The 24,625-nt window shown below is 45.1% G+C and overlaps 2 protein-coding genes across 4 annotated transcripts in view; one reads left to right on the top strand and one right to left on the bottom strand.

The window, feature by feature from the left end:
* The window catches only part of HNF1A (HNF1 homeobox A), a 215,194-nt gene that overhangs the window by 15,725 nt on the left and 174,844 nt on the right, over positions 1-24,625 (bottom strand). The window contains exons 2-3 of one of the 3 annotated variants that reach the window (XM_083590167.1): positions 21,160-21,193; positions 20,961-21,014 (exon numbers count right to left, since the gene is read on the bottom strand). Coding sequence is in view for 1 of the 3 variants with exons in the window: in XM_083590166.1 (XP_083446292.1) it covers positions 5,059-5,396 (338 nt within the window). In the remaining 2 variants the exon portion in view is untranslated. Of the gene's footprint in view, positions 1-5,058; positions 5,981-20,960; positions 21,015-21,159; positions 21,194-24,625 lie in introns of all 3 variants that reach the window. The other 2 variants (XM_083590166.1, XM_083590168.1) reach the window with 2 other exon arrangements.
* The window catches only part of SPPL3 (signal peptide peptidase like 3), a 37,655-nt gene continuing 32,291 nt past the window's right edge, over positions 19,262-24,625 (top strand). Inside the window, exon 1 of the mRNA XM_083590438.1 lies at positions 19,262-19,774. Coding sequence (XP_083446564.1) covers positions 19,752-19,774 — 23 coding nt within the window. The 5' untranslated portion in view covers positions 19,262-19,751. The remainder of the gene's footprint in view (positions 19,775-24,625) is intronic.

Raw genomic sequence — 24,625 nt, 5'->3', positions numbered from 1 at the left:
CACAGTTAGAGGCAGCAAGGTTTTTGATTACCAGTTGCTAGAAACCACAGGAGGAGAGAGGGATCTTGTGCTCGAATCCTGCTCGCAGGTTTCCCTATGGGGCATTTGGCTGGCCACTGTGAGAAGAGGATGCTGGAGTGGGTGACCATTGGCCTGATCCAGCAAGCTTTTCTGATGTTGTTAAGATTGTTCCAAACACTCCTGGTCCTCTTTGTAAATGCAATGGCAACAACTTGTTCAGGGGAAGGGCTGTGTTTCAGGGGTAAAGCAACTGTATTACATCCAAAGGTCCCAGGTTTAATCCCTGACAACATCTCCAGGCTAGGTTGGGAATGTCACCTGCCCGAAACCCCAGAGAGCAGCTGCCAGTTAGTGTCAACAACACTGAGCTTGATGGACTGATAAGTCCTGACTCAGTATAAGGCAGCTGGTTCCTACATGAGGCCGTGCCTGATTCCAGTTATTCTTCTGTCCCTTTCCTTTATGGGGGGAAAAACCCCACCCTCTCCGTAGGGTGGGGGAAGGCCTGGTGAGGGAGTTAGCTCAGCTGTAAAACCTGCCTAGGTACTTTTGGTGTTATCAGGACATTTGCTACAGCCAAAGTCCAAACTGCTTCAGTGGATTGAGCAAACTAATCATCTGGCATGGCTGAGCATGTGTTTGCTCTCTTCCTGAGCTGTGTGAAGCACGAGGAGTTAGCTATAGAACATGAAAATTAATATGAAGCAACCCAGAGGTTGGCCTGCCAATGTTACAGACCCAAGTTTGGGATAGAACTGGATCATGAACTTAAAACATCAGACTTGATGTTAATGGCCTGATTGATCAGGCCTGAGACACAGTACAAAGTGAGGCAGCCACCTCAAGTGGTAGGTTTTGAATGCCATCATAAGCAGAACCTTGGAAAGACCTCCGGGGCACTGCTATGTTCTTGCCTTATTCCTATTAACTTTATGCGCTTTGCACAGCAGAATTCCCTGTTGGCTTGAACTTAATGATTAATTTATTTATACCCTGCCTTTTACTCTGGCAGGGACTAGAGGCAGCTTACAGATAAAAATAATAACAACTAAAAACATAGAAAAAACACCATTAAAATTAAACATTCTTAGAATTAAAACTATATATAAAAATCTATTTAAAACACACAGATAATTACAATAAAAACAGTGTGGTGCCAGCTCTTTTGTTAAAAGCAGTTCCTAAAAGCCAATTAGATCAACAAACTCTTCACCTGTGAGTAAAAGGACAAAAAGGGGGCAGCCACTCTAACCTATTAAAAATAGTCAGTTCCTAAAATCCAGTTGGGACAAAAAAGTCTTCACCTGCCACTAGAAGGGCAACGAGGAGGCAGCCACTCTCAACTATTACCACCCTAAGTCCCATAGCATTTTGGATGCATCCTCCAAAAGCTGTTGTATACATCTTAAATATAGTTAAGAACATGGGAAGAGCCTGGTAAATCAGAAGAGTGGCTCATCTCGTCCTGCATCCTGTTCTCACAGTGGCCAAGCAGATGCCCCTAGGGGGAAGCCCACAAGCAGGTTCCAAGCACCACACCACTCTCTCCTAAAATAGGAGCTCAAGGCAGAGTTCATAGCCCGGTCCCTCTCCACTTCATCTTCACAAGTACCCTCTGAGATAGGTCAGGCTGAAGGTTGGTGACAGGCCCAAGGTCACCAAGTGAGCTTTGTCGCTGAGTGAGGATTTGAACGCAGGTCTACTCTGCCTCTCTCAGTTTCCCCAAATCTTCCCACAGCACATAGTTAAACTATAGAACTCACTCCCACAGAAGGCAGTGATGGCCACCAACTTGGAAGACACCAAGAGAGGAATAGACAAATTCACAGAGGAGAGGGCTGTTGATGGCTACTAGCTTTGCTTTCACACTCATGTTTCTGAATACCAGTTGCTGGAAATGGCAGAAGGTGGTTGTGCTCTTGTGCTTGAGTCCTGCTTTGAGGGTTTCCCTTAGGAGCACTTGGTTGACTACTGTGAGGGCAGGATGCTGGATTAGATGGAGTATTTGCTTGGTCCAACAGGCTCATCTTATGTTCTTAACCTGGTTCCTTCCAGATGTTTTGTTTTTATAACTGCCATCAACTCCAGCATAATACAACCATGTAGATATGTTGCAGGCCAAAGCAGCTAGGTGGAACTGAATTTGTGGAGGCTGCTCTCACCAATACATCACACTCCCTCTCATTAAAACACACCGAGCAGATAAAGGTAGAACTAAGAGCTGGTTGTCTAAACCTGGTGGAGTGGTCTGGTGGAGTGGCTCCAAGTGTGAACTGGTTCATCTCTGGTTCAGAGTTCACATCAGTGGGCAGAGGGTCCATCCAGACTGGTATGTGTGTGTGTCTGTGTTCTGCAACACGGCATTGATGCAATAACAGCGCACTAGTGATGGATTTATACTGGACCATCCACACTAAACCATTCCAGTTTATTGGTTGTTCTACTCTGCTTCCCTTGTGTTGCTGTTTTATTGCTTTCTAGAGGGGCACTTTAGCACTATAGTGCAACACCCTTCCTCCCCTGCCCAGAACATTTGTGGTATAAAAGGTTACAGGATATTACCAGGACATTACTGGAGATCCATTGAATGGAAAGGAATCAGCATGCCCACCCTAAAACCTGTGCAGGCACAAATAGTACTCAAAGCAGGATCGGTATAATTGGGTATAACATGCCCAATACCATCATAAAAATAATAATGAACCCAAAATTAAAAGGACATATGGGAGGCCCCTTAGAGAAGCCACTCCCTTAGCCTTGATCCTTTGCATATGAGAATAGTAATGCTACTGACCTACCTAGTAGGAGTGTCTCCACCCCCATCAATAAGCTGAGATCTGAGGTCTACCTCTGAGGGTCTTCTGGCGGTTCCTTCACTGCAAGAAGTGAAGTTACAAGGAACCAGGCAGAGGGCCTTCTCGTTGGTAGTGCCCTCCCTGTGGAACGCCCTCCCATCAGATGTCAAGGAGATTAAGAACTACACAACTTTTAGAAGACATCTGAAGGCAGCCCTGTATTGGGAAGTTTTTAACATTTGATGTTTTGTTATGTTTTTATATTCTGCTGGAGATAATGCATGTGAATAGTAGTAGTACTGACCTACCTAATAGGGTTGCTGGAAGGATTACTGAGATAATACCTGTGAAGTGCTTTGAATGCTCAAATATGCCATATGAAATGTTGTGTCCTCATAGTTGCAATCCATTTTTCATGAATTAGTTGAATTGCCTTTACTACAGCCCACTAAGCATCGGAGGCTTGCCATCACTTGAGAGCCCAGTGTGAACCCACCCACAACGCTCCTTTCCAAACCCTAATAGCACGATCCTTGCCCTCTTTCACCTTTTCACAGATGTCCATCACAAAAGAGGAGAGGAGAACAGGTGTTCTCCTGACTCCTTTGGCTTCCTCTGAGAGGAGACACCTGACAAATCATCAGAAGTTAATGATCAAAAAGCTTATCTGAGCCTTTTCGTTTATAAATTTATAAGACAAAAGAGAAATAATAAAGCCACTGGATAATTAGTAACCAGCTCAGTCCTGAGGCTTTGGAAATCAAACTGACCCTAGATCTCGACACAGACTCTGGGAGAGGTGGAGGGGAAAGGTGGGGTGATGCAAGGGGTCATTTGGGAGTCGGGGAGTTTTAAAGATCGACCCCCAAAAGGGGAAATGAGCAAAGAAAGATGATTTGAGGGGGTGGATGCGGTTAAAAATAGGAGAAAGAAAGAAAATACAAGACAAGAAGGAACAATGGTGGAAGAAAAGGACTTTTGGAGTCTTGAGGCCTTTCTCCTTCCACTCACAGGTAAGAAGAGTCTCTTGCTTTGCTTGTGACACTGGGCTCAGAAGCAAAAGCAGTACAGCTAATTAATGTGACTCCATTAGGATCTGCATCACAGGGGTGGCTATTGAAAGGTCTTTGCTTAGTTTTTGTCAATCTTTTTGTCCAACGTAGAGCTTGAACCCACAACCCTGAGATTAAGAGTCTCATGCTCTACTGAATGAGCTATCCCACAGATTCCCCATTGACCCGCCTTCCATTTGCTCCCAAAATCAGAGCTGTGGTCTTCACAAGCTCTCCCTATCAGTAACAGAAGGGGCTGTTTTTGCATCCATATTTTCCCCGAGGAGCCCTTCCGAAGGAGCTCGTGTAAATCCCCTCCCTGCGTACAGAGATTCTCCCCCAGCCCCTAATAAATATTATTAGATTTGACAACAGTCTGGAATTTTAAAAGAACATTTTTACTCCCCCCACCTCCAAATGGAGCTCATTTATAAGTAGGTTGTGGATATATTCTGGTTAGCAAGAGTGGGAAAGAAAGTAAGGGAGATAGGAAAGAATGGTCACAACCTTCCTGCTAGGAACATTGGCATGAATTCCTAGGGAATCCTGTCTTTGTCCAAGGCTGGCAGCGCATACTTTGAACATGCCTGTTTTGTCAGTAACGACAAGATGGCTTATCTGAGTTATTCGAGACTGAGGGCAAGAGTGTTGTGTGTTTGGGGAACATGTCTCATGATGGCAACTCTATGGCGCTTCATTTCACATCTTGGAACACTTCTGCTGTAGGAACAATTATGCGGGCAGTTCCCCATGCTCATCAACCCCAACTGCCCGAAGATAGTTCCTTGCTTGCTCAGGTTTAGAAAAACGATTCTGGGATCTACAAGGCTAACTCTTCTACCTCCCATGTAACATCTGAAATGGCGGACAGGATAAAAAAAAAAGAGATGTTTGCTGAGTGAGTTACAAAGTTATTCCTCACCTAAAGAAGTACCTTCTTATCTGAATTGGACTTTGGGGCACTCTGTTGGCATGGGCCTGAAATTTTAGGTTTTAACTTTACCTTTTATTTAGAATGATCTCAGACAGGGAAGCTGGGTTCTTGTCCAGTAGTTGTGCTACAACATGAATCTCTATGCCTTTAGATCGGCTGCTAGCACTAAGAAAAGGGTTAGGGTGATTTGAGAAGGTAGAGGATAAAAAGGGATAGAGAGAGAGAGAGAGAGAGATTAGGCAGGAGATGCCCTTACTGTAAGAGTCTTTCCACCACGGCTTTCTGGTGTGCAGCCTCTTCTGGGCTTAGGTTTTCCAGCTCCTTCATTATTGGCGGAGTGAAGTCTTCTCCATCGTCAGAGGTCTCCTCTTCGGACATCCTGGACTCCCCCATCCCATTGGCAAGAGCCGTGAGTTCTGTGCAGGGTTCTCTTTTCTCGACTTGGATGGTGCTGGCAGTACGCTGCTGGCTGTCGCCATGCTGTGGGTAGGGGTCCGATTCCATCAGAGCTTTGATCAGTGTCTCCTTGCTCAGCCCAGATTCCAGGAGAGCCCCCAGCAGCTCCACCTGAAGATGAGTGAGTTTGGAAACCATGGTCTTTTAGTTCTGGCCGCTTCTCCTAAGGCCCGAGGTTTTTCTGACGTGCTCGACGCAGATCCCCGTGTTTGCTACACCATGTTTCTGAAGCCACCCGTCGGAGCGGAATAGAAATGGCAGCAGGTTCGGCCTTTGCAAACCCCCCCCCCAACAAAAAAATTCCCCAAGAGGGAAAAAAAGCAGCTTCAGACCCCCCACAACTGTCCTGAGTCAGTGCTGATAAAGGGACCCTCGCCTATCTGTTTACATTGGAGCAATGCAAATTCTCCAAGGTTCATATTTATCTGTGTGCTTAGGCAAGTTACTGAACTTTGGACTTCGGCACTGCAACAGCAGTTCACAAAGTGCCCAGGAAGGGAGGGAGAGAGAGAGGAAAAATAAGAGGGGGAAGAAGAGTGGAGGAAAAGGAGATGAGGCCGCACAGGAGACACCTCTTGAAGAAAAAGAAGGGACCAGGTGGTGGTGGAGAGGAGCAGGATCTGGGCATGGGAAGAAGTTTAATGGCATCTCCTAGAAAGGTACATAATAGAATGATACCAAGCTCAGTAGCAGAACATCTGCTCAGAAGCAGTCCCTGGAATCTCTAAGCAGAGTTGGGAAATAATCTTGCCTGAAACCCCGGAGAGCTGTTGCCAGTCAGTGTAGACAGTACTGGGTGAGATGGCCCAATGGTCTGACTCTGTATAAGGTAGCTTCCTATGTACCTTTGGGATGCGGCTGGAAAGTATAGAAAGGGCTGGCCCAGCACATTCTGAGATGTAGATGGTCCTCTCCTCCTCAAATGGTTCTCTCCCTCAGCTCCTAACTCACTGGGTCCATCAGGAGGTTGTCTTCCGGAAGAAGCCCTGTTGCAATGAAAATATGCTGCAGAAGGGCATGGCCACGCTGTTCATGATAGATTTGACTTGAGGATGACAACCTATCTGTCCCACGTTCTGCTGCCACCAGGGATGGGTGGATCTATCAATCTTGGTTTCCCTCACTTGTTCATATTTCCAAGTGTAAATTCAGTTCTTCATATTTCCATATCAGTTTGTGGTTTTTTTTAAAAGTCCTCATGAAAATTCATCAGAATTTTGGTGCAAATTTCTCCTAATTTGCATTTTTAATTCTTCTTGTTGCTGTTTATATACAGCCTTTCCCCCAGACTCCTACTCAAGGGGACTTACACAAATTAAAACAACACAGATGAAATACAAAAAGCTAAAAAGATGATAGTTTAAAAGTAATTGGACTAATAAATTAAAACAATATACAAACTTCTATGCAATTTTCCATAATATGTTATATTTCCCTATGTTATTTTCTCCTAATATATGCATGTTTATGCACACTTTATCCCAGTCAATACAATTTTTTTTCCACATTCGTTGGCTAGAGAACTGCACTGCAAAATTTGGAAAAAAATTTTGAAGGATGGTTTTGCATTTCAGTCTGTGTATTGTTTCAGAAAGTACAAATTCAGTAGGTCTGTCTTTATAGGAAAACCAAAATGACTGCCAATGAAAAACAAACCTGAGTAATCCAATTCCCAGGGCAGTTTTGCAATTACACATTTCCACCCATGTTTTAAAAAATAAGATAAAAGACAAGTACGGTATATATTGCAGCTACACTGAGGAGATGTGATAGCCCTATATTCAAATATCTAAAGGGTTTTCACTTGGAGAATGGATCAAGCTTGTTTTCTCCTACTTCAGATGCTAGGATCCAAACCAATGGATTCAAAGTTACAAGAAAGGAGATTCAAATTTAACATCAGGATGAATTTTCTGACAGTAAGTGCTATTTGACAATGGAACAGACTCCCACAAGAGGTGGTAAAACTCTTCTTTGTTGGAGGTTTTCAAACAGAAGTTGGATGGCCATCTGTCATGTATGATCTAGTTGAGATTCCAGTGTTGCAAGGGGGGGACTAGATGACCCTTAGGATCCCTTCCAACTCTACAATTCCATTATTATTTTTTATTATATTATCAGGCAGGCACCTTCACAGTACTCTCTGGCACCTGCTTACAACATTTTGGTTTAGACAAGTCTGTCCAGATGTTTAGAAAGTTGATTAGAGTTTTAATCTATTTTTAGTCTATTATTTTAACTTTTCAAAAATGTTAAATTACTGTATTGTTGCTAATTATTCTTATTGATAATCTTAGGTAAAGGTAAAGGGACCCCTGACCATTAGGTCCAGTCGTGACCAACTCTGGGGTTGCGGCGCTCATCTCGCTTTATTGGCCGAGGGAGCCGGCGTACAGCTTCCGGGTCATGTGGCCAGCATGACTAAGCCGCTTCAGGCGAACCAGAGCAGCGCACGGAAATGCCGTTTACCTTCCCACTGGGGTGGTACCTATTTATCTACTTGCACTTTGACGTGCTTTCGAATTGCTAGGTTGGCAGGAGCAGGGTCCGAGCAACGGGAGCTCACCCCGTCGCGGGGATTCGAACCGCCAACCTTCTGATCGGCAAGTCCTAGGCTCTGTGGTTTAACCCACAGCGCCACCTGCGTCCCTCGATTGATAATCTTACCATAATCTTATTGTTTATTTATTATAATTATTATAGTAACACTTTGAACTTTGCCTAGTAACACTTCCACCCCTCTTTTGCAAAAGAGCCCAGGTTGGGAAATAAAGCAGGAAAACAGCAGAGCTTTTTAAAAACATGTAGGAACATCTGAAAACATTTCAAAGCAATTCAGTATCCTCACAGTAAATAATTTAATGGCTGCCAACAGTGCTATTTTTCTAGAAAAGGAGGTGCTACTGCCAGAACTCACCATGAATGCCACCCTTGTTCTCTTAGAATGACAATGGTGCCCACCTGAGAGGTGCTGGAACTCAGTTCCAGCTGAAAAAAAACCCCTGGTTGCCAGTAGCGGTATCTGTCAGCCTTCAAAGGCCTGGGTGAACATGATTAAAAAAAATTAAAAAATACAATCTTCTTGAATGCTGTTAAGGAGCGAGACAGATGCACCTCTCCTACTGGGAAGGTGTTCCACAAACAGGGAGCCACCACTGAGAAGACCCTGTAGTTTATCAGCACCAACTGGACAGTTCCATGTAGTGGCACCACCAGCAGGGCCTCCCCTACTGATCATAAGGCCCAAGATGGTTGATACTGAGGGAGCTGGCCTGCCCTTGGATACCCTAGTTTTCAACCTTTTTGAGTCCATGGCTCCCTTGCCCAACTACATTCTTTCTGTGGCACTCCTGTGGGGCTCAGGAGCCCAGTTATGTCACCCCTCGCTTGCAGAGTTGGCAGCCTTTCGCCCTTTTTTCGAATACCCTCCCTTGTGGAGTGTTCCCTCTTCCTCCTCTCCCCTCTCCATTGGAGTCCTCTGGGCAGCCGCTGCTGCTGTCCCTGGTTTCTTAGCTGTGCCCCCAGCCACAAAGAGAGGTGCTTTCTCCCACTGCCCCGCAAGGGCCTGGGACTTGTCTGTCCATTCCCAGCAGCAAGGGCTGGTGGACTGGATGAGATCCCTCACCCGCTTGCTTGCTTGCTTGCTTACTCCAAGGCCACCTGAGCTCCTGGCAACCAGCACTCCCTGGCCAGCCTTAAAGGCACCATTTGCCTGGGGAACTTGTAGCCTGGGCTGTTGCACAAACAGCCGCATAAACCTTTGGGAGGCAGAGACACAAGAGGACATCAGAGGAGGGAGGGAAAGAAGGAAAGAGGGACTGAGGCCAGTGTTGCCCGTGGCTCCCCTGACCATCATTCAAGGCACCCCAGGGTGCCATGGCACAATGGTTGAAAACCTTTGCCCTGGTGCTTTAAAAGACAATCTGTGTATTACATACTCCTATTTGGCAGCTCAGGTACACAAAATGAAAGAGCTCTTGACAGATCTCATCCTGCCCATTTACTTCCTGGCCTGTGATTATCCCATTATAGAACCAAGCCAGGCATCTCCCTTGATGACTGGGCTGGTAGCTCCACCCAAAGTTTCTACACCCACCTGTCCTCAGCAGCTGACAGGTAACTTATACAACCTGGCCGGAACCAGCTTTCCACAGGGAAACTTGTCATGTCCAGGGCTTGGCTTATGGTTTAAAAGGCTTTTGGTCAATTGGTCCTCAAGGCAATCTATATTGATTGCCATCTGTCAGGGATTCTTTAGTTATGATTCCTGCATTGCAGGAGGCTGGACCAAATTACCTTTTGAGTCTCTTCTAACTCTAACATTCTATGATGGCGACTTACAACAGATCAGTCTTCACCAACCTGATGCATGCCTGCACCCATGTTTTTTTGGACTACATCTCCCATCAGCCCCATCCAGCATGGCTGTGCTTCCATTAACTCCAGCATCGTACGGCTGGGCTGGCAGGGCCTGATGGGAGTTGTCGTGCAAAAGATGCTTTAAATGTACGAGGTGCATGCAGCCAAGCAAACACATGCAACTGCTTCAGCGTAGGTGCTGAGTTGGGGCTAGAGAAATTTAGAAGCAGAGAGCAAATCTGAGAAGCACAGGGCTGGGGGTTTCTGTCCTCCACTGCCGGCTTTCTGATTCTTCTTTTATCCAGGACGGAAAGACAGGAAGACCGAAGAAAAATGTGGATAGGATGTGCACATTGTTGGTATCGGAAAGAAGAGTGCCACTTAGTGGCCAAACTGACCTGTTGCACTACTTTAAAACAGCCTGTTTGATGCATCGGATGCAGGAGTGAGGAACTTTTTCAAGCGGAGGGCCACATTCCCTTCTGAGTAACCTTAGAAGGGCCACATGCCAAAAGTGGGCAAGGCCAGAGGCAGAATAAAAAGTGGGTGAAACAATGAGTGCAAACTTTACCTTTGTACAGTAGGCTTGCTTCTACACACCTCACTCTCTCCTCCACCCAGACAAGCAAGAGGCATGATCGGAATTCAAGGGCACGTTAGGGCTGGGTGATATCTGATTTTCAACATCGCAATATATAACCAGCTAAACATCGCAATGTATTTATATATCACCATGTCTGAAAGAAGGATGGAGCTATGTAGAGGCATTGGCTGGCTTCACAGTTTTCTCCATACAGTGGTACCTCTGGTTACATACGCTTCAGGTTACAGACTCCGCTAACCCAGAAATAGTGCTTCAGGTTAAGAACTTTGGTTCAGGATAAGAACAGAAATCGTGCTCTGGCGGCGCGGCGGCAGCAGGAGGCCCCATTAGCTAAAGTGGTGCTTCAGGTTAAGAAGTGTTTCGGGTTAAGAACGGACTTCCGGAACGAATTAAGTACGTAACCAGAGGTACCACTGTATTTTATTTTATTTTGCATAGCATGCGTGTGCACACACACACACAGTTTCACAATACAGTATATTGCCAGGTCAGAAACTATGAAACCAGTATCATGATGTGGACTTCAAAATGGTTTTGGAGGATATATCACCCAGTCCTACTGTGGATATAATTGGATCTCACCTATTGACTTTAATGCCATTTCGAGAGATTTGTGGGTTTTTTTACTGGATAGTGAGGTACATTTTAAATAAATAAATGTATATTAAAATTGTGTGGGCTTTGTTAACAAGCCTTAACAAACTGTTGTTGTTGTTGTTTAGTCGTTTAGTCGTGTCCGACTCTTCGTGACCCCATGGACCAGAGCACGCCAGGCACTCCTGTCTTCCACTGCCTCCCGCAGTTTGGTCAGACTCATGCTTGTAGCTTCGAGAATCTACTATACCAAACTACTATACCAAACTGCTATACCCATAATATTTGGGGGCGGGGGCGGGGCAGGGGCAGAAATGCCTTTTGAATGTGAGAAGAGGATCCTGGACCAGGTGGGCCTTCTGTCTGATCTAGCAGGCTCTTCTTATATTTTAAGGAAGCGACAGAACATGCCCAGTTCAAAACAAAGAATTATGTATGCAGTTAAACTATCAAAGGTCCAGAGTCCAGACCATGGGTAGGCAAACTAAGGCCCGGGGGCTGGATCAGGCCCAATTGCCTTCTAAATCCGGCCCGCAGACAGTCTGGGAATCGGTGTGCTTTTACATGAGTAGAATGTGTCCTTTTGTTTAAAATGCATCTCTGGGTTATTTGTGGGGCATAGGAATTCATTCATCCCCCCCCCCCCAATATAGTCAGGCCCCAGACAAGGTCTGAGGGACAGTGGCCCCTGCTGGAAAAGTTTGCTGACACCTGGTCCAGACAGCATTGAAAGCAGACAGGTCTTTTATCACCTCAATGCCATCATAAGCACAAGTCATAGGCTGCTACTCAAGTGTTAGATTCAGTTCCCTGTTAAAAAAGGAAGCTTTCTTGTGTACTGATCTTTTCATTCTCTAGGAGAGGAATCATTTCAAACCAAAGCAGCCTCAAACAAACCCAAGTGCCCTTAACTATCAAACCACTAAACTTGGTTCCCACTGATGAATCAACCTGTAGCTGGTGCCCCAAGGCAAGCTTGCAGCCTAGCAGAGCTGTCTCCTCCAGAACTACTCTCAAAGAAGCCCTGCTTACGTCAGCAGTAAAACAAGTGTAAAATGAGCAGCAGACATGTGCAAAATTGTGAAACTTGGGCTCCAGCCTGTTTCACTTCATGTCCCTCTCCCCCACCCCCCATCTTCCTTCAATGTGGGAAACATTCATTTGCCATAGGCCAGACGACGACGTTGCCGAGTTTCCATCCCGTCCCAGTGGGGAAAAAAGACTGCTGAGGAGGAGCAGATGAGGCTTAACAGTGTTTAAAGTAGATGAAGCAATTCCACTCATTATCATTATGGTAATAATAGTAATTATGCCATTAACCTTTCTAGCAACTTTCCCAAGAGAGCCAGCGAGTGCTGTAATGCAGACACATCATAATGATGCTGTGGTCATACAGGCTGCAATCTTCAAACCACTTACTCTAAAGTAGTCTTATTAAAGTCCCTTGGGCACTTCTCAAGGGTAAGAAGTGAGAAGAGACTCTGTTTAATGTGTTCACTTCAGGGTTCTGGAGTGATAGGGAGCGTGCATCCCCCCCCCCCCTTTCTCTCTCTCTCTGTCGTGATATCTTTTCCAGCCCCTCCTCTCTCTCCTCTTTGATAGACAGAATCATTTGGTGGGTGTGGGAAATGCATTATTTTTCTGCATTATTAAAACTGCAGGAACGGCAGTTCTACTGGGTTTTATCCAACTAAAATTTTTCTCAGAGTAGATCAATTGAAATTAATGGGCCTAAATTAGTCAGAGCATTAATTTCAGTGGACCTACTCTGAGGACACTTGACTATCACTATCTTCAAGTTGTATTGCAGCAAATTAAGGGTGCACAATGAAAGCTGATTTGGAGCGCAAGAGCCTGCTGGTTAAGGCCAAAGGGGAACCCACCCAGCTCAGCACCGTTCTCACAGCAGCCAACCCGATTCCCCAAAGAAAAGCCCTCGACCAGGACCAGAGAACATCAGCACTACTCTCCTCAATTGTGATTCCCAACAAATGGTATTCAGAAGCATACTGCCTCCTAGTATTATCAACCTTGGTGAAAGTCAGTGTCAAGAGAGAGAAAAATGACAAAAATGTTTTACTTTTTTAAAAATACAATGATACATTGTTTAAATTGAAAAATATTTATTTCATTACAGAGGTACCTCGCAAGACGCATGCCTCGGAAGATGAAAAACTCGCAAGACGAAAGAGTTTTTCGTTTTTTGAGTTGCTTCGCAAGACGATTTTCCCTATGGGCTTGCTTTGCAAGACGAAAACGTCTTGCGAGTTTGTTTCCTTTTTTCTTAAAGCCGCTTGAAGAGGTGCAGTTGCGACGGACCGAACTTCGCAAGACGAAAAACCACGCAAGACGAAAAGACTCGCGGAACGAATTAATTTCGTCTTGCGAGGCACCACTGTACAGATAATATAAATCTGTATATATGATATGATGATATATTATATTATAAATTTATGTTTTCTTCTTATTTGAATTTATATACTGCCCTAAACCCAGAGGCCTTAGGGCGGTTCACAGAACAAAATCAAAATATAAAACCACAAAATATATACAGTGGATCCTCTGGATACAAATTTAATTTGTTCCAGGGGTCTGTGTACACCCTGAAAAATCTGTATCCAGAGGTGCCTGTTCTGCACGTGCGCGCAGGGCGGTAGCCCACTTCTGCGCATGGGGCGGTAGCTCGCTTCTGCACATGCGCGGCCAGCGGTAGCCTGCTTCTGTGCAGGTGCGGCCGCCGAAAGCCATCCTGTTACTTCCAGGTTCGCTGCATCTGTATCCTGAAGAATATGCAACCAAAGAGGTATGTAACCTGAGGTTCCACTGTAATCAAAATAAAAGCAACCCAATAACTGCCCCTCCAAAAAACACCCACATTTTAAAAGGGCATAGGTTATCAGTCAAATCAACCAAAGGCCTGGTTAAAAAGGAACTTTTTTGCCTGGTGCTTAAAAGTGTATAATGAAGGCGCCAGGCGAACTTCTCTGGGGAGAGCATTCTACAGATGGGGAGCCACTGCAGAGAAGGCCCGTTTTCGTGTTGCCACCCTCCAGACCTCTCTAGAAGGAGGCACACGAAGAAGGACCTCAGAAGATGATCTCAGGATCTGGGTAGGTTCATATGGAAAGAGGTATTGCGGTCAAGGATTTATAGGTCAAAACCAGCACTTTGATTTGGGCCTGGAAACTAATTGGTAGCCAGTGCAGTCAGACCAGGATTGGTGTGATACGATCAAATCGTCTTGCTCCGGTGAGCAACCTGGCTGCTGAATTCTTCAGTAGCTGAAGTTTCCGAACCGTCTCCAGAGGCAGCCCTACGTATAACGCATGGCAGTGATCTAACCTTGGAGTAACCAGAGCATAGACAACAGTAGTTAGGCTATCCCTGTCCAGATAGGAGCGTAGCTGGGCCACCAGCCAAAGCTGATGGAAGGCACTCTGGGCCACTGAGACCACCTGAGCCTTGAGCGACAGCAAAGGATCCTGGACTACCCCCAAGTTACAAACCTGCTCCTTCAAAGGAAGTGTAACCCCTTCAAGGCAGGTGACCTCCCAGCCATCTGGTCTAGGGAACCACCCAATAACAGTGCCTCAGTGTTATCTGGATTTAGTTTCAGTTTGTTGGCTTTCTTCCAGTCCATTACCGATGCAAGACACTGATCCAGCACTTCTACTGCCTCACCTGCAGATGTAAAGGAGAAATAGAGCCGAGTGTCATCAGCATACTGCTGACAATGTACTCCAAATCTCCGGATAACCCCACCCAGTGGATTCATGTAGATGTTAAACGACGTGTGGGATAGGATTGAGCCCTGCGGAACCCCACACTTTAGGTTCCACGGGGCTGAAAAGCACGCCCCAAGCAACACCCCCTGGGAACGACCATCCAAGTAGGACTGGAACCACTGCAAAGCGGTGCCACCCACCCTAGTTTGGACAGTCGCTCCAGAAGATACCATGGTCCATGGTATCAAAAGCTGTTGAGAGGTCGAGAAGAATTAACAGGGACATGTTTCCCTTGTCTCTCTCTCAACAGAGGTCATCATAAAGGGCAACCAAGGCAATTTCTGTGCCAAAACCGGGCCTAAACCCCAATTGAAATGGATCCAGAAAATCAGTTTCTAGCAAATGCACCTAGATCTGGTCTGCGACCTCTTGTTCAGGAAAGGAAGATTAGCAACTTGCTGGTAGTTACTTAGGTTTCCCGAATCCAGGGAAGGTTTCTTAATGAGTGGTTTTACCACTGCCTCTTTCAAACAGGCAGGGACCACCCCCTTTCTTAAACAGGCATTAATCACCTCCCTGGCCCAGCCAGCTGTTCCTTCCCTGGTGGTTTTTATCAGCCAAGAGGGACAAGGGTGTAGAGTGCAAGTGTTTGCCCTGACTGATCTGAGCACCTTGTCCACATTTTCGAGCCTTATCAGCTGAAATTCATCCAACACAACAGGACTAGACTGTGCTCTGGATGCCCCATGAGATTCATCTGCTATAACAGCAATCAAGGTATTGGTGGATGCAAGTGATTAATATAACTAATAATTAATATTAGTTATATTAACTATTAAATTAATTCAATTAGATATATTAAGTATATCATTTTTATCTTACCAGTAGATACATCATTGTGGAAAAAACCATGTACATAAAAGAAAAGCATCTTTTTTGGAGATCAGCACCCTTTGTAAAGAAGAGTATCTAACAATGCCTCCCCCCCCCAATAAAATTTAGAGACTCTTCAACCAAAGGGGATACTTGTTGGCATCTTTTGAAATTAAAGAGACAAAACCTGAGTCAAAACTGCAAATGAATCCACTATCCCTGAAACTAAACCTATGACTAAAGCCATATAACTTTTTGGGGAAGTCTTAACAGCTGTCAAAACTGGTCTTCTTTCTGGTGTCTTGCAGGTGCTGCCCTGTGTAGCCCGAATTCCAATTGTATTTGGCTGTATGTCATCTGCATTGGCATCTTTTGTACCATCAAATGCATCACTTAGAAATTTAAACCATCTGACACCTGTCAAATAACAGTGCAATCGTTTAAAGAAAACACTTCTTTCTCTGTAAAAATGGTTAAGAGTGATGATTCTGCTTATTGGCAGAATATGACTACAGACTTGGTGATTGACTGTAATGGCAATGTAGAATATGTCCACCATTATAAGAGGACTAAGGGTTACCTTGGGCCAGCCACTGCCTCTTAACCTTACCTACTTCACAGGGTTGTTGTGAGGATAAAATGAGGAGCTGGAGAACTATGTGTGCCACCTTGAACTCCTTGGAGGAAAGGTAGAATATAAATGCAGTAATAAATAATCATGTTTTCAGCAGTCATTGCAATTGTTCCTCTTAAACTAAGTGGGTGTCCAGAGATCCAGAATAAGGCTGTGTATACTTCTGGTCGCTTCACCTGAAAAAGGTTATTGCAGAATTGGAAAAGGTTAAGAAAAGAGCAATCAAAATGATAAAGGGGATGGAGCAACTCCCCTATCAGGAAAGACATCAGTGGTTGGAACATGATAGAAGTTTATAAAATTATGCATAGGATCGGGAAAGTGGATAGAGAAAGGTTTTTCTCCCTCTCTCCTAACACTAGAACTTATGGACATCACACGAAACTGAATGTTGTTAATATTTAGGACAGAGGAAAGCACATTATGGAACTTGCTCCTACCGGAGGCTGGGATGACCACCAACTTGGATGGCTTTAAAGGAAGACTGGACAAATTCAATATGGCTATCAATGGCTATTAGTCACAATGGCTATGCTCTCGGAGGCAATAATATTTCGGAATGCCAGTTGCTGGAAAGCTTAGGAGGGGAGAGTGCTCTTGTGCTTGGGTCCTGCTTGCAGGGTTCCCACATGTATCTGGCTTGCCAGAACAGGGTGCTGAACTACATGGGCCATTGGTCTGATCCAGCAGGCTCTTCTTGTCTTCCAAAAGAGAGCCAGCGTGGTGTAGTGGTTAAGAGCAGTGGACTCGTAATCTGGTGAACTGGGTTCGATTCCCCGCTCCTCCACATGCAGCTGCTGGGTGACCTTGGGCTAGTCACACTTCTCTGAAGTCTCTCAGTCCCACTCACCGCACAGAGTGTTTGTTGTGGGGGAGGAAGGGAAAGGAGATTGTTAGGTGCTTTGAGACTCCTTAAGGGGAGCGAAAGGCGGGATATCAAGTCCAAATTCTTCTTCTTCTTCTTAATTGGAGAGTCCTTGTCAAGGACTCTAGAGCGCTTTAGGGGGATCAGGACTAAAGGTCTACATATTTCCAAAATCCTCTTTCCCACTGTATAATGCAGCTTCCTATGTCCTCATCATTTGAACTACACCACTGCATTGAATCTACACCTAGAAGGCCTATGTATAATATACATAGGCTGAAGGAACAGCTCGGCCACTTTGTATGCCAGCAGCATCTTCGGATATAGTTCTGCGCTTCCAGTAAATGTGAAAAATATTCAGGAAGCACAAGTAGGGAGGAAGGACAACACAGTTCACTGGTCTTCACTGATGGCTGTGGAACGAAAGGAACCCAAACAAGTAGGCAGAGCCAACAAATTATAGGTTTCTTCCAATCCTCTTTCCTGCTGAGTTCAACAAGAGCAATGCTGAAACTGAGGAGGAGGAAACTGACAGCCGGTTCCAAAACAGAAGGCAGGCAGGTGGGAGCTGGCTGAGAGCAGAATATGGTTGGTGGGGCAGAACCCCATTTGCCCTAATGGACCAGCCTCCACTGTTCATCCACCATCTCTTAGAACAGAATAAAATTAAATAGAAACCCACATTGAAGCTTAAAAACAAAATCCCACCTATGGACATCTCCAAAGCCTACAATCAGATGTTTCAGCTGCTGTGGATGCCAATAAGAAGAGCTTACTGGATCAGGCCCAATGGCCCATCTAGTCCAGCATCCTTTTCTCACAGTGGCCAACCAGATGCCCCCACAAAGAAGGACCCCAGTACAAGAGCGTTTTCCCCTCCTGCAATTTCCAGTAGCTGGTATTTGGAAGCATTGCTGCTGCTGCTGGAGGCAGAGAATAGCCATCCTAGCTAGTTCCCATGGATAGCCCTCTCCTCCATGAATTTGTCTAAGCCACTTTAAAAGCCATCTAGATTGGTGGTGGGATGCAGGTGGCGCTGTGGGTTAAGCCACAGAGCCTAGGACTTGCCGATCAGAAGGTCAGCGGTTCGAATCCCCGCAACGGGGTGAGCTCCCGTTGCTCGGTCCCTGCTCCTGCCAACCTAGCAGTTTGAAAGCACATCAAAGTGCAAGTAGATAAATAGGTACCACTCCAGCGGGAAGGTAAACGGCATTTCCGTGCGCTGCTCTGGTTCGCCAGAAGCGGCTTAGTCATGCTGGCCACATGACCCGGAAGCTGCACGCCGGCTCCCTCGGCCAATAAAGCGAGATGAGCATTGCAACCCCAGAGTCGGTCACGACTGGACCTAATGATCAGGGGTCCCTTTACCTTTAGGTTGGTGGTAAGTTCCGTAGCACCACGTGCTCACTAAACGACCTTGGGGGCCAGTCGTGAACTCTCAGCCCAACCTACCTCACAGGCTTGTTGTAGGGATTAAATGGAGCAAACCATGTATGCTGCATTTGAGGAAAAAGCAGGATGCAAAAGTAACAAATATAATACAATGCTGCACAATGCTATAAAATTATTGTAATTGTTTTAGATCCTCCTAGATTTTTTAAAAAAGTATGGTTTCTTTTTTATATATATAGCAATTTTATTGAAAGTTCTTTTAGCATTTTAAAAGACTAAAATTCAAACTCATTTATAAGAAACAAAAAACGATTCTCTCTAAAAAGAAAAATAATAAAAAAATATAAAACAATCTTTACAAAACACAATTGATTTTTTAAAACGCTGGTTTCAATGTATATATATGTGTGTGGTTTTTCCGCTTAACATATTTTAAGTTGCTATGACAGAAAAACACCGCCTAATAAATTTAATAAATAATAGTAACAATGCTATATAAAGTATATGTGTATATTGCCAGCTCATATATAAACAGAACAATCTGTAAACAGCATGTGCTAATAACAAAGCAATACTAATAATACTCGCTGGTGCGAGTGAGAGAAACAGCCCGCCCGCCCGCCTGCATTTTCCGAAGGAGCTTCGCCGCACTCGTCGATTCCCGGCGGGGGAAACAAAAAAGAATCCCTTCTACCCACCGCGGGTGGATGCCGCGCAGGCGCAATGATATCATCTTAATCATCCCCGCCCCCTCTTCTCCTTAAACTCGCCTCCATCTGCCGGTTCACCTTCATCCCAACAATATCCCACAGCGTGCTGCGCGCCGGCCCTCCAAACAAACATATAAAGACGAAAAACCCTGTCTCTCTCCCTTGTCTCTGACTCCTTCCTCAAAGGCTGCTGCGTCGAAACACGTGAGCCTGTTGTGAGCACGTGACCCGCCAGCGTCGCTAGCCTGGCTTGGTGTGCGCGCGCGCTCCCTATCAAGCCCCGCCCCCTCGCGCTCTCTCTCCTCCTCCTCTCCCCCCCCCCCCCGCCGCCCGAGGACGCGCGAGCGAGCAAGCGCGGTCTCGCCTTCGGAGTTGTTCGTTGGCCGCCCGTTCCCCCTCACACACCTCGGCCAGCGCCGCCGCCGCCGCCTCCTCGTCGTGGTAGCCGTCGGTCATGAGGCCCGCCCGCCGTCGCTGGAGCGCGGCCCAGCTGCTGCCGCTGCGGTTCGTGTGGCGCGGCTGCCGCTGAGGCGTCTCCGCCCGGGCGGAGGGGGTTCCCTTCTTCGCCTCTCAGCTGCCGCCGCAGCCGCCGCCGCCGCCGAGGCCGCCATGTTGGGCCGGGAGCCGCAGCGGGACCGCCGCTGAGCCCTCTGAGAAGGGGAGAGGGAGCCAGGAGGACACGACGAAGACGACGACGGGAAGGACGAGGAGGGAGAGGAGCGGCCGGCGCCGGCGCCATGGCGGAGCAGACCTACTCCTGGTGAGGAGGCGCCGCTACTGCTGCTAGGCCTCTCCCGAGTGGGGGAGCATCTCTCTGCCTGCCTATGGAGGGGCTTCCATGGAATGCCCATCACCGCCGCCTCGGCCTCTTCCCTCCCGCCATGGGAGCGAGAGCTCTCGGCCTCAAAAGCAGGCTCCGGTCCTTGGCTGAAGGGAAGAAGAGCGAGCGGGGCAGGTCTTTCCCCCATATGAATAGTTTTCTCCCCACACCCCCCTGAGCGAGGTGGCTCTATATTCCACTACTACTGCTGTTAAAGGCACAGGAGAAAAGGCCCGTGGGGAAGTTGGCATCTAGCAGCCGCCACCCCTCCTTTCTCTTTCTCCCCTCTTTTTCCTGACCTACCCCGCTTTAAACCCACCAGCTGGACCCGAAGGATGCCTCCTACAATGGACGTTCATTGCTGTGCATGAGGCGATAGGACGTAAACAAGCAGGAAAGATCTGCCATGGGGAAAGGCCGAGCTGCAGCAACCTGTTGAGAGGTTGGCAGCCTGGCGCACCCCCCACCCCCAAGTTTATTTCGTCCAAACTTGACACAGTGTCAGAGAGAGAGAGAGAGCAGTGGGATCTGTAGGCTCCTGGCAAAGCTGCCCTTGCTGGTTCCTGCGAGTGGCTTGGCAACCTCACTTGCCTCCTTTTGCAGCTTTTTGGGCTGTTTGTGTTTTGGAAGTATCAAAGCATACTATGGGGGTGGGATTCATTCATAGTTGTCTCCTAATTCCCAAGTTATTGAAAAGTAGCCATGTAATAATGATCTTTTGATAACTTGAACATTTTACAAATTACTGTGAAGAGCCTCCTGATTCAGATGCATGAAGTAAGTGGGCAGTGGTGTTTGGCTGGTGTGTATTCAGTATGTGTTTATGCATCTTGCAAAATCTGATTCTCATACCATGAAAAAATTTACAAGTGTATATATACACTAGTTTCACTCCTTCCCGCGGTGCTTGCTACAGAAGATCCTGTTATAAAAAACTACTTGGATTTTAAGGCGCCACAAAATCCCAGGTGCACAACATTGGGGTGGTGATGTATTTCACCACTTGCTAGACTGAATTAGAGACACCTGTCTGTATGGTGCAATCTATTTTGCCACCAACCAGTTGTTATTTAGAAGCCTGGTAGTGAAAGAGCACAAATGTGTCTCTGAGAAGATAATTTCTTACATTAAAAATGCGGAAGTGTAGAAGCATCTTTCTCAGGGTCCAGGTGCAGTGTACCTGGATTAAAGGAAGAAGACAAATACTATAAGCTTACGTTGTCTTGATGATGTGGTGGTTATAATTTGCTTGGTCATGGGGACAACTCCAATATAAGCTTTTGGTGAAGGGCTGATTGTGAAATATTCTATAGTTTGTCACACACCTTGCAGATGTAGTCATGTTCTGATGTCTCCCTGCTGTAATAGAAGAGATTGTGTTTGAAAAAAAGCATTCCTATTTCTTTGCATATTTACTGAAAAGTAAGTATCACAGACTTATTCTTGAGCAGCTATGCATAGTTGCAGCCTGACCCGAAGCAGATTTGCTTGGGATGTAAGTCCCATAGGCTTGAATGCAAGGTGGATGGATAACATTGGAGCTAATGTCACACAAAGTGCTTAAGAAAAAAAACCCCAGTTGTTGGATAAATAAGTGTTTTCTACTTTGTGCCTTCTATTATACATTATCTTTGTGATCATTGCAACAACCTCCTAAGTCATGTTAGGTTGATAAGAGCACTGACTGAAAGTTCTTAACCTATATAGGATGGAGTTGGTTTCTTATCAGACATTGTTATTATCCCACAGTAGGAGATTAAGTGAATGACCTGAGTTGGGACTGTCTAGGGACTTCTGGCTGAAGTAAAATTTGAACTAGGGTCTTGGTGGTTCATATTCTTAGTCCCTTTGCTAAACTAAAGGGCTAGCTAGACTTACTTTCAGTTTGTAACAGTTGCCAGCCAGATGCCTCTGAAATTGCACAAGAGGGTGTGATGGGAGTACCATCTTCTCTTCCTCCTAGCATCTGGTACCCACAAGCACACTTCTTCTAAATATAGTGTTTCATAATAAAATTGCAGGGAGCTAGGTTTTAAAGTGATGTGATCATCCAAGAAATGGTGTGTGGATTCTGGATGATGACTTAGATGGGGAAGATAATGGTTCAAATCAGTTTTTAACTATGAACTTTATTGGTTGGTCTTGGGCACATGGCAGTGACCTGGTTCAGATGTTACAGATAGCCGCCAATCCATGTTTGATGGTTAGGCTTGTGTCTTGGACTTCTTCCTTCACTTTGCTTTGCTATAACTATAGTTTGCTGTAATGTCCAAATCAGGGAAACTGGGATGGGGAACCTGTGGCCCTCCAGAAGTTGCTGGATGCCAACTCTCATCAGCTCCAGTCAACATGGCCAATGGCCAGGGATTGTGATAGTTGTAGTTGACCAACATCTAGAGGTCTAAAGGTGAGCCAACCTTGAGGTAAGCTATGGTTACTGCAAACCAAAGTTTGCTTCCAAATCAGATTTCTAACTATAGTTTCTGTTTTGGTGTGGAAGCAAACCAATAGCTGTAACAAACCAGGGATAATTGATGGGGAGATGTGATATTTCATTGACAGTGTCTACCCTTGACTGATGTATATTCTGAATAGTGTCCGAATAGCTCTTATGTGCATCCTGGGATTAAATAAAATGTAGAAGGAAGGATATGTGTGCACAGTTTTTTCAGTGTTACTGGGGGTGCTGAAGAAGCAGGTTTCCTGATGGTATGGAAAAGCCAGTAATGTGGGTTTTCTAGATTCAGGTAGGTAGCCATGTTGGTCTGATGCAGTAGAAATATAAAATAAAAAGTTGTCCAGTAGCACCTTAGAGACCAAGTAGGTTTGTTCTTGGTATGAGCTTTCGTGTGCATGCACACTTCTTCAGATACTTCTTCAGGTGTCTGAAGAAGTGTGCATGCAAACGAAAGCTCATACCAAGAATAAACTTAGTGGGTTTTCTAGAAATTTTTCTAGAAAGCCTTCAAGGCAATTTTACACAGAGCTAAGTGGGCCTTGTTGAGCATGTTTAGTTGACTTGCATTTATATATTTATTTACAGCACTATTACTGTACATGCTGTTTTACAAAGAACAGGTATGACAGGTCCCAACCCCAAAGGGGCTTACAGTCTAAAATAGACACAAGGAAACAACAAAGGAAGGGGGTTGGAAATGGAAGGCACAGGATTGCTTTAATGACATGTGCTAGTGGGGTGATGAAAAGGTTTACCAGGAAGGTTGAGTTTTGAGGAGGAATGGAAAAGAGGCAAAGTCATAAACCAAAGTAAGAAATAAGGTCATGCTAATTTTGCGTCCTTAATAAACACATGAAAAGCTTCCCCCACAAATAGCCAAAAGTAGTTGAATTGAAATATTAGGCTTCCCCTCCCTCAGTAATGTTCACTTGTGCTGCAGTCCTATAGACATGTGTGATTTAAATATGGTGATCAAACAAATTCAGAGGCTTATGTGATTTTTTAAAAATTGGAATACTAATAGCTTATACATCCCTTACATAGTTTAGATTTTAAATCAAAAATTGAAGACACTGAAAACTGTTAGCATACTAAAATCAACTATGTTCCAGTCCAGACACCAGTCCAAAAACTGCAGGTCAGGTCAGGTTTTGTTTTTTTTAATTTGCAAGGAGCTTGTGCATGAAGCACCCTTACTTTTGAGTGCAGTTTTTTACCTATGAAGGCGCCCTTTGGCTGCTCTCTCAGCTTAAGGGAGACATGGAGTAGGCAGATTAAGAAGGTATTTTGATTTAAGGTTAGTTTTAACTTGCTTTATTTTTCTTGTATCTGTTTACTGTACACGACTTAGAGACTGAAGTGTTAAGTGGTATATAAACTGGGGAAATAATAATATTAGCATGAACATTATTCACAGAAATATATATGATTTCTAGGGATAGTTGCGTGAAAAGCATTAATTAAAATTGTAGTTTTAGATCTAAATAATATTGTAGGCATTTCAGTTGCCCAGTCTGATTTGTTATATTACTAACTGACCTCCTGAAATAGACATGGATATTTTTTTGCCAAAAATATAGCAATGATTTTTCTTCTAAAAAAAGAGCCCCCCCTTAAATCACTGGTCCTTATGCACATACACCTCTTACACGTGCAGGATCTATTTATAACCTGAATGTAAGTAGTGGGTGGGAGCTGTTGCTATGATCCCACTTCCCTCCATTCAAGTGTGCATTCATTATCCTCAGCTTGTCATCTGAAAAGGACTTACGGTTTGCAGTAGCCATGATTTGGATGTCTCAGCAAATTAATACTGAGAGAGGTAACAGTGTTAAGTCTGTTGCAGCAAAAAAAACAACAAAGACTCATGTAGCTCCTCAAAAACTATCATATATAATGGTATAAGCTTTTGTGGACCAGAATCCACTTTATCAGATGGCAATTATCATTTTCATGAACTAGAGAGGAGGGAATGCATAAATCTGAGGCCTAACCCAGCTGGGCAAACTGGTTTTTTCTTGATATCTAAATCTCAGCCTAAAATACTTTGTAGAATTATTATGCTGAAACTCTGCTTTGAGGCAGATAAAATCAGTGTTAAAAACTCATATATTATAAGATAGGCATCAAATGGCTCCTTAAACCAAGGTTACAGTTGCTAAAACAGAATGTCTAGTTGCCATTTTTGGCCAAGACAGCTCTAAAGTTTATTTTTTAAATGGACTGACTGCGATTGATTATCAGTTAAGTACCTGATAACAGCTAGATTAAGAACTTGGAGAATATAAAGAAAACAGGCACTTGATCCAGGGACAGCCCAGTTATATATTGGC

This window comes from Podarcis filfolensis, assembly GCF_964270895.1.
Source record: "Podarcis filfolensis genome assembly, chromosome: 16".
Lineage (NCBI taxonomy): Eukaryota > Metazoa > Chordata > Lepidosauria > Squamata > Lacertidae > Podarcis > Podarcis filfolensis.
Note: the sequence above shows the minus strand (reverse complement) of the source record. Positions and strands in the feature narration are given on the sequence as shown.